Source organism: Cavia porcellus, unplaced genomic scaffold (assembly GCF_034190915.1).
Source record: "Cavia porcellus strain 051 isolate PalLab524CR breed Dunkin Hartley unplaced genomic scaffold, mCavPor4.1 scaffold_17, whole genome shotgun sequence".
Lineage (NCBI taxonomy): Eukaryota > Metazoa > Chordata > Mammalia > Rodentia > Caviidae > Cavia > Cavia porcellus.
Window position 1 is genome coordinate 61,038,837 of NW_026947500.1, and position 12,280 is coordinate 61,051,116.

At 49.7% G+C, this 12,280-nt stretch overlaps 1 protein-coding gene across 1 annotated transcript in view; it reads right to left on the reverse strand.

Annotated features, from left to right (window-relative positions):
* Positions 1 to 4,311: 4,311 nt before the first annotated feature.
* Positions 4,312 to 12,280, reverse strand: part of Elavl1 (ELAV like RNA binding protein 1) — a 37,610-nt gene continuing 29,641 nt past the window's right edge. Inside the window, exons 5-6 of the mRNA XM_063228331.1 lie at positions 11,127 to 11,352; positions 4,312 to 8,980 (exon numbers count right to left, since the gene is read on the reverse strand). Of these exons, the coding sequence (XP_063084401.1) occupies positions 8,656 to 8,980; positions 11,127 to 11,352 (551 nt within the window). The 3' untranslated portion in view covers positions 4,312 to 8,655. The remainder of the gene's footprint in view (positions 8,981 to 11,126; positions 11,353 to 12,280) is intronic.

A 12,280-nucleotide genomic window follows, 5' to 3' on the forward strand; every position in this document is an offset into this window, starting at 1 on the left:
TTTTTTCCACCCGTCAGGCTGCAACCAGCTCATGCAGCCTCCCAAAGAGCTAACTAGCAGTTTTAAGAACTTTGAAGGCAGTTAAACACAGCCAATCTTAACAATTGTGTAGAATTCCTATCCAATGTCTTCTATTAGAACAAAGGTAATAGCCCCAGTTCCTCACGCCTTAACTGTTTCACTATAGCTGTACTTTTTTTTGTTGTCTCAGTAAATGGCCCAGGCCCTGTTCCAGTTCATGATCATCCTGCTTCGTCCAAGCTGGGATTATAGGTGTACACTACCATGCCCTGCTTTACCTGTGTGCATGAGGTTATTTACAGTCAGTGTCACATAATGTCACTTCAGGCATTGACATATTGTATATGTGATAGCCACTGGTCCTATAAGATTTTTTTTCTCCAAGAAAAGGTCATTTTACCTCAATCTCTATTTATTTTTTGTTTTTTTGTTTTGTTTTGTTTTGTTTTTTTGAGACAAGGTCTTGCTATGTAGTTCAGGCTGGGCTTGAATTCACTATGTAACCCAGTTATATAGCAGGCCTAGGACTCATGCCAGTCCTCCTGCCTCAGCCTAGGGATTACAAGGGCATGCACCACCACACCAGTTTATAGGGTATATTCCAACCTAATCGGTGTGGCCACTCGAGAGCTGGGGTAAACTTGGCATGAACACCCTACTACAACCCCAAAATTCCCCAGCAGCGGGGAGGCTGGGGCCAGCCCGGGCCACAGGACCTGCTCTGATGTTCACGGTGATGAGATTGCTAGCGATGCAATCACAGCACATGCTCCACCCTGACACCGTGCTTGACTGTGTGGCCGTGTGGTCTCTGGGTGCCAGGACTACTGCACCGCGCAGGCTGCTTCGTCTCCTCACAGTGCAGCCTCTGGCGATGCCTGGTTGGTGAAACTGTCTGTGGTGGGAATAGCCCCACTGTGGATACGACAAGCACTGCAGGCCTGGGGTTTTTCATGTTTACTCGACGGCTGGGTACTGAGTTTTCCAGCATGGCTGTGGCTTTGAGAATATGGGGACAGTGAACACACATACAGGGGATAAGCCCAGGGCCTGTGTTAGTTTTTATTAGTCCACGTCCGCAGTGTATAATCACAGCCCTTGTGAGGAGCTGGTGCGTGCACGTAATACAGCTTTATTCCGTTATCACCCCTTTCCCTCCTCCATCTCCTGATCCCCTTTCCATCTAGGAGAGATCTATTTCCCATTATCTTTTTATTTATTTATACTTTGGGTTTCCCATATAAGAGGAACCACATATTTAAGCTCGTGCATCTGTTTTACTTACCATGATGGTCTCAAGGTGGATCCATTTTCCTACAGATGACTTCTTAGGGCACAGTGCTACTCCACTGTGTATAAAGGTTGTTTTCTTTATCCATCCATCTGCTGATGGACACACTGGCCACTTTCAGGATTTAGCTGTTATATGTAGTGCCGCTACAAACATGGCTATTCATGGATCACTGTAATAGGATATCTTTTTTTTTTTAGATCAGTTTTCATTATGTACTTCAGACTGGCCCTGAACTCACTTTGCAGCCCAGGCTGACCATGAACTTGCAACGATCCTCCTGCCTCAGCTGCCAGAGCCAGCATAAAGATACCTAGAAGGGAAACAGTTGAATCAAGTGGAATTTCTAGTTTTAGTTCTTTTAGGAATCTCCACACTGACTTAGTAGTGGTTGTACCAGTGTTGACTCCCACAAACAATGCTGAAGGGTTTCTTTTTCCCCTCAGCCTCACCAGCACTTATTTGATTTCCTGATGATAGCCACTCTCCCTGAGGTAAACTGGAATCTCAGTGTTGTTTTAATTAGCATTCTTCTAATGGCCAGTGACGGTGGGCATTTCTTCACGTATTTATTGGCCATTGGTACTTCTGAAAGTGTCTGTTCATTTCACTTGCCCATTTTTTGACTGGATCTTTTATTCTGGTGATCTAATTTTTTTGAGTTAAATATTCTAGGAATGAGTTCTGTCTGTGGAGTGGATGGTAAAGTTTCCCATTTTTTTGTAGGTTGTCTCTTCACTGTTGATTTTTTCCTTTTACTGTGGGAAAGCTTTTTGACATGATCCCATCTGTTGTTTTTTGGTACTATTTCCTATGCAAGCAGGGTTCTGTTCACAAAGCCCTTGCCCATGCCTATGACTTGGAGTTTTATCTGTTCCATCTTTCAGCAGGTCAGGTGTTTGTGTTTTGATTTTTAGTTCTTTGACACATTTTGATGTTAAGTGGTACAGGTGAAATCTATGGCTTTAAGCTCAATCTTTGGCACATGAATAGCCAGGTTCCCACCATCATTACTTTTCTTCAGGCTGGGGAGGGCACTGGGCAAAGAGTACTGGGAACAGAACTCAGGACCTCAGGCTTGCCAGACAGGGCTGCACCACTGAGCTAAAATCCCTACCCCCCACCCCATTTCTTAAAAATGTCAGTCTTTCCTCCAGTGTGTGTTTTTAGCAAAGGTCAGGTAGTTGAATGTGTTTGGGGTTTTTTTCTACATCCTTAATTCTGTTCCACTGATTGTCATGTCTGATTTTGCACCAGTTTTTAGGAAAATGAAGACATAGACCTGGGTGCACATCATTCCAGTGTGTCTGCCCTGCAATTTTTGTTGAAGTCTATTTTCCCCATGGCACTAGGGATTGAACCAGGGGCACTGTGCCATGAAGCTACACCTCCAGCTTTTTAAACAGTTATTTCAAGACACAGCCTTGCTAAGTTACCCAGGCTGACTTTGAGCTTGCAATCCTCCTGTTTCAGCCTCCCAAGTAGCTGGGATTCATATGCCAGTGCAATTGGCTAAACCTTATTTTTAGTAAGTCACTGTTTCAGAGCAGGGCATGGTGGCGCACAGCTGTAGTCCCAGTACTCAGGAGGCTGAGGCAGCAGGATTGCCATGAGTTTGAAGCCTGTCTGGGCTATACACACGGAACTCAAGGCCAGGAAGGACTACATAGTGAAGACCTTTTCTCCAACAGTCACTTGTCATGTGGGAAAGTCTTTTTTCCCCCCGTAGTACTGGGGACTGAACCAGATGCTCTTTGCACTAAGCTATACCCCAAACCTTTAATTTAAAAAGAAAAAATTTGAAACAAGGTCTTGCTAAGTTACCACAGGCACAGGCTGCCATGCCCAGTCCGGCATGAGATTGGACTGTGCCTGGCCCAAGGCGCTTCTCTGGGAGGGTTGCCGTGTGTCTGGGTACCTTAGTGCCCACCCAGTGCCCATGTTGTCGTCCTGGTATCTGGAGATAATCCACCGAGCTTGCTTCGGATGTGGCGACTTTACTCTTATGGAACAGGAGGTCAAGTAAGGTCATCAGAAAACGCAGGCTCAGCTGACCATCTGCCTGCACACCTGAGCCTGCCCTCCTGGGCTTCTCAGCTCCTGGGGTTCCAGCATCCTCAAAGGTAGCTCCAGGCTTCTCAAAGCCTATTCCCAGGCCTGCTACACTGCTGCGGGGCTGACATCTGGCTCATGCTGCAGATTCTACTCAACAGAGAAAATAGCATCCTACATCCCCCCAGACGACTCTGGCAGCACCCACTCTGCACCCACCCCAGCCCCTCTTCACTCTGTGTGCCCTTCTGCGAAGGGACCTGTGCCATCTTCTGCGCAGGGACTCCTTGGGCTGCAACTCCTCTCCAGACCCTGGGAGCCCTTCTCTCCTGCACCTGCTCTTCAGGGCCTGCACCAATAGCATTCTGCTTGAGAAGACTCCGCTGGGCAGAGTGCAGTCCTGGGGGTGACCCCTGAACAGACTGCAGGGCATTCCCCAGCAGTGCCACGACAGTGCCGGAGCATCCTCAGAGAGGAAGTGGCTGGGAGGCTGGTGGGGTGTGTGTGTGGACAGCAGGTGGCGTCCTGGGTGGAGGCCCTGACCCTGAGACACATGCACACCTAGCCCTTGGCAGTCCTGCCTCCAGCTGAGCTGGGGACTCAGACTCCCCCCACCCCCCAGAAGAATTCAGTCGTGGAAGTCACTGGAGCATGCCACAGCAGGCTCCAACCAGGCATAGGGACGGGGGACAAGAGGCCAGGCTGTGGGGACAGCTGGTGTGGCATAACCAAGGACGGGGACCCTGAAGACACAACCAAGGGCCTCTGTGTCTCTGCTTGCAAACTCATGCAGGGTGGGAGACCACCTGGGTAGGTGCAGGCAACCACAGGAAGCAGGGCGTGGGGTGCGGGGCGCACCCAGCATCTTTGGGCTCCACCCCTGCCTACAGCATCAAGGCTGTGGGCTGCTCATGAGTCACACACGATCACCCCTACACCATCACATCTCAATGATCCCACTTCATTTATTACCAAAAATATCACAGAATTCCAGTCATCGGTAACATACAGGGTTGGACACAAACCTGACACCTGCGGAAGGAACTGAGTGTTCGACAATCGAGTCTTTGCCATCGTGAGTAACGCCCCACACCGTATCACTCCATGCTTCAAAAATACGCCTTGAGAGCTTTGGAATCTGAATTAAAATGTCTACACAGCTATGAACAATTGTTTAATAAAACTTTTTCATGTTTCCATTACATGTAAATATATCAATTTGGCATCTCTATAAAAACTCTGAAAATGGTGCAAAAGTTTCATTCTCTTTGAGAAAGCCATTGACAAAAAATATTCACACTTCACTAAAATTTTGAAAAATGGTCTTCTTTCAAAGCTTCTTTATTAATCTGAAATCTTCTGGATTATCAAAATCTAGGTTTGCTTTTTCCTCCTACAACACTACAGAACATTTATTCACAAGAGTTTAAAGGAAAAAAAAAAGGCAATGGAGAGATGGAAAACTCAGGGTCTTTTTTTCCCTTTCTTTTTCTGAAAATAATTAAAAAAAAAAGAAAAAGAAAAAGCTAGTTAACATAAGCATCCTCGAAAGAACACAAGGGGATTCATTTTATTGTTGACTTTTGGACAGCAGTGTCAGACTTTATTGAAAACAAATCGATGTAAAAACAAAGTTAAAATGAAAAATGGTACCTGAAAATAAATTATTTCATATAAAACAAATCAGTAACTTAAAACGCTCTAATATACAAAAACGTCTAACCATCTACTGTACAAAGTGGGAATCAGCTGGCCGCGCCCACCCTTCCCCCAAGCAAGCCCCTGTCCATGGACCATCACGGGGGAGAAGTTACCCCAAGCATCGGTGGGCAAGCCTTCGCTCTGGGGGGGACACAGTCCTCACCAAGCCCTGCCAGCCTAACTTAGGCCCTTGCATTCAGTGACTTACGAGGTTTTTTTTTTTGTTTGTTTTTAATGACCAACAACACAACAAAAAAACCACATCACTGAAAGGCTGTAGGGATGTAATACAATTGTTAGAGGTCAGGGGGCAAATGCCCGTGTGGGCGAGACTTGAGTTCCACGGCTCGGGTGAGAACGTGCCAATCACTGATGCCACTGGACGGAAAGCACTGCAACCTCAGAGCTGTCTCAGGGAGGAAGGTGGGGTCTCTCCTAAGAAGCTGCCTCAGGTCCCAGGGGGTGAGGCGGGTCCTGGGAGGACAGGAAGGGACAAGGGACCCGAATGCTCCAGGGGAGGGAGGCCTCGCCAGTGTATTCCACCTGGGCATTCGAAGCAGGCAGCTGGCAGCCCAAAGCACATGGGGATGAAGCCAGGCCATCTGATGGGAAATGAACAGTGGCGAGATGTCCACTTCCACCTTCAAGGCCAGTGCTGGACTGGGGCATCTCAACAGTTTAGAGACTAACAGATGGCTGTCTGGGGGCAGTTCCGTAGTCCCCAGAGCAGCCCGGTTCAGTCCCTGAACTAACGCTAAAGGCAGACTCTCAAGGTTAAGACGGCTGTGCTCGGTGGGACTCACCTGCCTCGGGAGGAAGCCAAGCTCTCACTGGGGAGGGGGTGGCCATGGAGCAGACAGCAGACCCGGTACGGGGACCGGAGGTACAGCTAGCGCAGGGGCCACCCGAGGAGAAGCGGACAGTTCAGCGGGAGTCTGTTGCACCGGCTCAGAGCTGTTGAGGCTGTGGTCAGTATCCAAAGAGGTGAGTTCCCCTGTGGCCTCCTGGGATTCACTGAGCCAGATGCTGGGTACTCTAACATTAATCACCTGCTCTTCATTCTCTCTCATCAAAATCCCCCAAACAAGGAGAAGGGCCCATTGTGCTTGATAGAAACACAACGGGCCTCTGTAGTTCTGAATGATTTCTTTTGGGTCGTGACATTTTTTTTTCTCTTCTCTGCAGTGCCAGGGATGAAGCCCAGGGCTTCGAGTACGCTGGCAACTACTCTGATGCCAAGCCACCCCCAGCCTTCAGGGTGTCACTTTTAAAAAGGGGGCTCTGCTCTTTGTAAAGGGGTCCAGAGAAGATATAAGAAAGTCACTGCCCCAGGCCAGCACCTATTGCCTCGATGGCAAATGGCTTGTCAGGAGTGCTGTTTCCAAAGTGAAACCTTTGCACCCTGGCTTAGCTCGCTTCCCCAAGGAACACCCTGGGCCCTTGGCAAGAGACTGCTCACAGCAGAGCCCGCCTGACATGAGGCCTTCGCTCAGCTGAGAAGCTTTGGGGGTCCACTGACCACCCAGGATCAGACTGGGCCTTGGCGGTGGGGGCTGGGCAGGGCAGCAGCCGAGGTGCCAGCTGTGAGCCCTCGGAACCCTCCACAGGCCACGCCTGAGACAGGAACCTCTGCAAGGGCAGGACACTGGCTGAATGTGAGGAGTTAGGGGAGCGGGCAGAGGGCTCGGACCGGCATTCACATTTCTGCACAAGATGCCAGCTCAAGGAACTCGAAAGGCCCATTTCCCAGGAAAGCACTCTGTTCCCGGGGAGAAGGTGCACTCTGGGGAGACAGAGCAGGAGTCCCTGTGTACTGAATGCGGCCAGGAGAGCTGGGGTTTCTGGGAAAAGAGGAAGTGGTCCCCCACGGCCTGTGGTCCACTCTGAGGAGATCATCTCAGGGCACACAGCAGCCTCTGTGATACATGAGGACAATGTAAACGGCCCCTGTGAGGGGTAAAGGAAAAGGGGCAAGTGACAGCCTCACGCTGCCCAAAGGCTTCTAGAGACGTGGACCTGCTCTGGAGATGGTTGTGGCTGTTACTCAGTTTTACACTTCAATAAATAGCTAAATAAATAAATAAATAGATAGTTAGATAAATAATGCTGTCATCCTATGACATTAGGAACTAAAACACAATCTGTTACACATTTGACATCTCATGTCAAGGTTCAAAGCTGCCAGAACTGAGCTATGCTCTTCTGGCTACCTCTCAGACCCACATCCCATCTTGCCTGCCCCCTTCCTACTGGATTCCTGCATAAGAACCACCTTTCTGTGGTTCCCCATTCCTAGGCTGTGGTCTCCAAATGCTTTTCCTTCAAAGCAAGTGCTTGTCTCTTTAGATTTTATGACCCCTCCCTGAATGCTGGGCTGCCTGTGACTTCCCTAGCCAAAAAGAAAGAAAAGGTAAAACAAAAAACAAAACAAAACTCGAGCAAAACAAAATCAAATTTAATGGTCTTAATTGCAAAAGTAAAAACAAACAAAAAACACAAAAAAGCAAAAGAAAATTAACAGAACAGAACAACCCAAAATGTCAAGGCAGTTATGAAGAAAACTTTTGAGGGTTAATCTTTAAAAACTACAAATCAAAGATTTTTGTTAATAGATAACTGGCAAGAAGTAAGTACTTTTCTGCTGAGTGTCCATACGAAAGCAAATTTCCAAAACAAAATCCAACTAAGAAGAAGGTCTAGCGCTCACAAGGAGGGATGCGAGAAATACAATGCTCAAATGTTTATGTGTTATTAAAAAATAGAGCTATCTTATGCATTCAAGCTATGTTAAATGCTCTTGGAAACTGGAGAAATCATTGTGAACAACAGGATCCGATGTGTGGGGCACCATGCATGCAAAGTGTGGACAGAAACTGGGGGTGGCGGAGCGGCGACACACCTTCAGGAGTGCCCAGCGCTCGGGGCTGACTGGAATACACTGGAGTTTCCCTGAAACTCTTTGGTCCGTTCCCATGGGTGCCCGGCCCAGGCCAGTGTGCGGCCCCCTCCCTGGTGGTGGCCCATGCCGGACGGGGCCACTGCCACTCCCAGGACCACTTGGCAGAGCCTGGGACCGAGTGAACAGGAGGTGGCAGTGGGACCCGCTCAGAAAAGCAACTTCCTATCAACCAAAGCACACATCGCTTAAGATGTTGAAGCAATTGAGAAAACGCACACTCTGCATCTGTCTAACATCTTTAGGTTAAAAAACGAAAACTGAAAGATCACTTGAGTTATCCAGTTTGTGGAGACACTGAATGAACGAGTGTTAGACAGTCTTAGAAGTACAGCATGCTTCAGTTTCACCACCATCCAGAGGGACTGGTTAGTCAACGCAGTCTACTTAGGTTTCTGTTTAATATATATTTTAAAGGAAATAACTTAAGAAACTTAAAATTGGTCTAACATTGTGGGATTTCAAACATTTGAACATGTCGGTTGCATCCCAGAGTATAAAAACCTTTTCACTTCTCATTTAGACTAAGACAAACACTTGTGAAAATTGGCGCAAAATGAGTTGTACACTAACAAAAAAGTTTCAACTTCTTCACTCTTAATTATCTATTCCGTACAAAAAAAGCATGAGCGAGTTATTTGTGGGACTTGTTGGTTTTGAAGGAAACCTGTAAGATTTTGTCCCCCAGGCGGTAGCCATTCAGACTTGCTATGGCCATTGCAGCTTCTTCATAGTTTGTCATGGTCACAAAACCAAACCCTTTGCACTTGTTGGTGTTGAAATCTCGAATCACTTTCACATTGGTGACGGCGCCAAAGGGGCCAAACATCTGCCAGAGGATCCCCTCATCGGCGTCTTGCCCAAGGTTGTAGATGAAGATGCACCAGCCTGAAGACGCGTTTCCTGGGACATTGACACCAGAAAGCCCACTCATGTGATCTACACCCATGGGGGAGAACCTAGCAAACAGAGAGCACAGTGTTCAGGTCAAGGTCACGCGGGTGGGCAGTGACACTGGGTGGGGAAGAGGCAAGACCCGCGCACACTGGCCCCTTCCCGTCCTGCAGCTCATCTCCTGGGACAGAAGAGCTGGGCCCCAGTGAGGGCACAGCGGACTTAGGAAGGGTGTTTGATGGGACAGCGAGAATAGGACTCCCACTGGAGGCAGGACTCCTGTGGTACCCGCCACTCTTCCTCCTGCATGTGCCACCTGGTTAGCAGCTCAGAACCACCTCACAATTTAGGAGACAGTGGCTTCTTCGAGCCCCCTTACCAGAGTACAGAAACACCTTCTATCCTGTGCATACACACGTGGAGGGGGCAGTGGGTGCTCTCTACCCAAACGTGGCACCTTTCCCTCACCGCAACCTCTGCACGGTCAGGGCGCTGCAAGGCAGAGGAGAATCCTCCACAGCTCCAGGCCAGCTGAGTCAGCCTGTAAGGACCCAGGCCCAAAAGCTACAGGTGCGAGCTCCAGGCACGGGGACAGGATGAGGAGGGACACTGGCAGCTGCAGGAGCCTAGCTAGGCCAACACGCAGAGTCCTGTCTATGCCACACTTTCACACGCATCAGAGATGATCCTGGCCACGTGTGGATGCTGCAGTTAAGGACCATGGCAGAGACAAGGCCTAGTGGAGCTGTGCTGCCTTCTAGACACCCACAATTTAAAAAGCAACAGATTTAGGGCCACTTAAGAATACCTAAAGAGGGACAGGGATACAACTCAGTGGCACAGTGCTTGCCTGGCAAGCACAAGGCTGTGAGTTCTAATCTTGGTACAAAAAAAGAGAAGAGAAGAGACTATAATAAAGAGTATCTTAGGAGCTGGGCATGATGGTGCACACCTGTGATCCCAGCATCCAGGAGGCTGAGGCAGGAGGATTGCTCCAAGTTCAAGGCCAGCCCAGGCTACAAAGTAAGTTCAAGGCCAGCCTAAACTACAGGGAAACCTTGTTTCAAAAACACCAAAAAACAAAATAAAAAACATTGTGAGTTTAGGGCAGCCTGAACTATATAGCAAGACCCTGTCTCAAAAAACGAAACAGGGGCTGGGAATTTAGCTCAGCAGCATGCGTGCTTGCCTTGCAAGTATGCAGTCCTGAATTCGATCCCCAGTACCGATAAAAAAAAAAAAAAAAAGAAAAACAAAAAACCAAAAACCTCAAAAATCAGTTTAAGTAGCCCCCACCAGGATATGAGCTGGTGAAACAACTCAGTGGCCTGTGGGTGACACTGAGGCCATTGGGCTGCATGTGTAGCTGGGATCTGAGGGACGCTGACCTGAGGTAACTTTCAGAGAAATGGAAGAACATTGCCTCTGGGGAGTCCAGCCCTCCACCACCCGCCTCCACCCCCAGCTACTGCATGAGGCCTGCGCTACTTGCAGGGTCCACCTCGGGTGGAGGACATTAAAGAAAACTGAACATGCACCGGTTTTTTCCTTGTCACCACTCCTTAGGCGATGCAGCAGAGCAACTGCTTCTGTAGCACATGCTCTATGTTAGAGGCTGTGTGTGGGCTCCATGCGGAGGGACTCAGACACCCAATCCAGTGCTTTTTGGCTTTGTGGTTTTTGAGACAGTCTCACTGTGGAGTACAGACTGACCTTGAGCTTGCAGGGATCCTCAGTACCACAAAACGGAAAGGGAAAACACCCCAGCTCTGGCTGAAGATTGGCTCTCCCCTGAGCACCCCTGGGCATCACCTTCTCTCCCACAGGACAGAGAGGTCCTTCACACTTACGGCGCCCACCCTCCCAGGAGCCCGGGGCCTGCTGCCATCTGCAGTGCCAGTTAAAGTCACCTTCCCTGCAGTCACGAGGTCAACCCTTAGCAAACTAAAAGGGCTGTGGAAACTCTGCACTTATACAGAACGCACAGACTCCATGCCCGTCCCCTAGATGCCATAGTGCAGTGACAACGCACACAGCACTCGTGCTGCAGAGCCTGAGGTAGAGTGTACCGGGCCGTGTGGAAACGTCACGCCATTCTGAAGGGGCCTGGCACAGCCTCCGCACTGACACTGTCTGTTGGGGCCAGCAGAGCACCCTGGTGCTCTCCGCCAGTGACACCTGAGGACAATGGGCGGCTTGGGGTGGACTTACCTGAACCTCTGCGCCTGGTGGTGCACGGGGCCCCCGAAGCGCCGTGCAGGAGAGTGGTATAGCTGTGACAGGAGCGCCACGTTTTTGTTCTGGTTGGGGTTGGCCGCAAACTTCACTGTGATGGGCTCAGAGGAACCTGGGGGTTTATGACCATTGAAACTGGTAATTGCCTCTTCTGCTTCCGACCGTTTGTCAAACCGGATAAACGCAACCCCTCTGGACAAACCTTTTCGACAAACCAACAAAAACGGTGTTAGCGGGAAACATGCCGAGGACTCGTGAAGCTGAAAAACAAAGTTGGGTCAGTCTGTTGTGGCTCAAAGTGGATGGCTGCTCATTGAAGTAAACAAAAGTTAAGCCTAAGGGAAAATGAAAAGTAAATGAACCAACGAAAGCATACAGACAGTGACTGATAAAGACTAAGGCTGCACTCTGGAAACAAGTGCTCCGATCTCAGTGCTGAAAGTGATTTTGGTGGCAAACATTCCAAAGTGCCCAGGCCTATCTTCTAACAGCAGTCAGGATCAGGAGAGGTCCCATCCACCACTCCTGCTCAGCGCCCAGGCCACAAGCAGGACCCAGATCTGCTGGGGGGCTGGGTCCCCAGTCAGACCTCAAGCCCCTCTCTGGGCTCTGTTCCTACTGCTGCCCGAGGAACCACAGAGATCGAGGAGCCATGGGGTGGGCTGCGTATGCCTGGCACTCCACTGCAGCTCCCCAACCTGCACTGGGACACAAATGCCACTCGGAGCTCTGCCCACACAGCCCTGCCCAGGAGTGTGTGAAGTCCTCAGCCAGCCCTCCCTCCAGCTCTTCCCACCCTCATGATTTCCCTGGACACTCACTGCCCTTAGACACAGGGGGTCGCCAGCCTTGAGGCCAAAAGCTGCCCAGGCAGGAGTCAGAGTGGGACTGCCACAGGCTCAGCATGCAGGTTGGGAGTCCTTGCAGGGCACCTGTTCCTGCCACTAGACTAAGTAAAGGGTACTCCAGAGACCCCAAGGCAACCGAGCGAGCTGGGAGCAGGGATCATGGGGAAGGGTTCAGTGCCCTTGACGAATGGGGTGAGAGAGCTGGAGGGACAAGGGCCAATGAACTGGCACCATCTGCTATGAATGAGGATATTGGGCTGAAGGTCAAGAAGACAGACACCC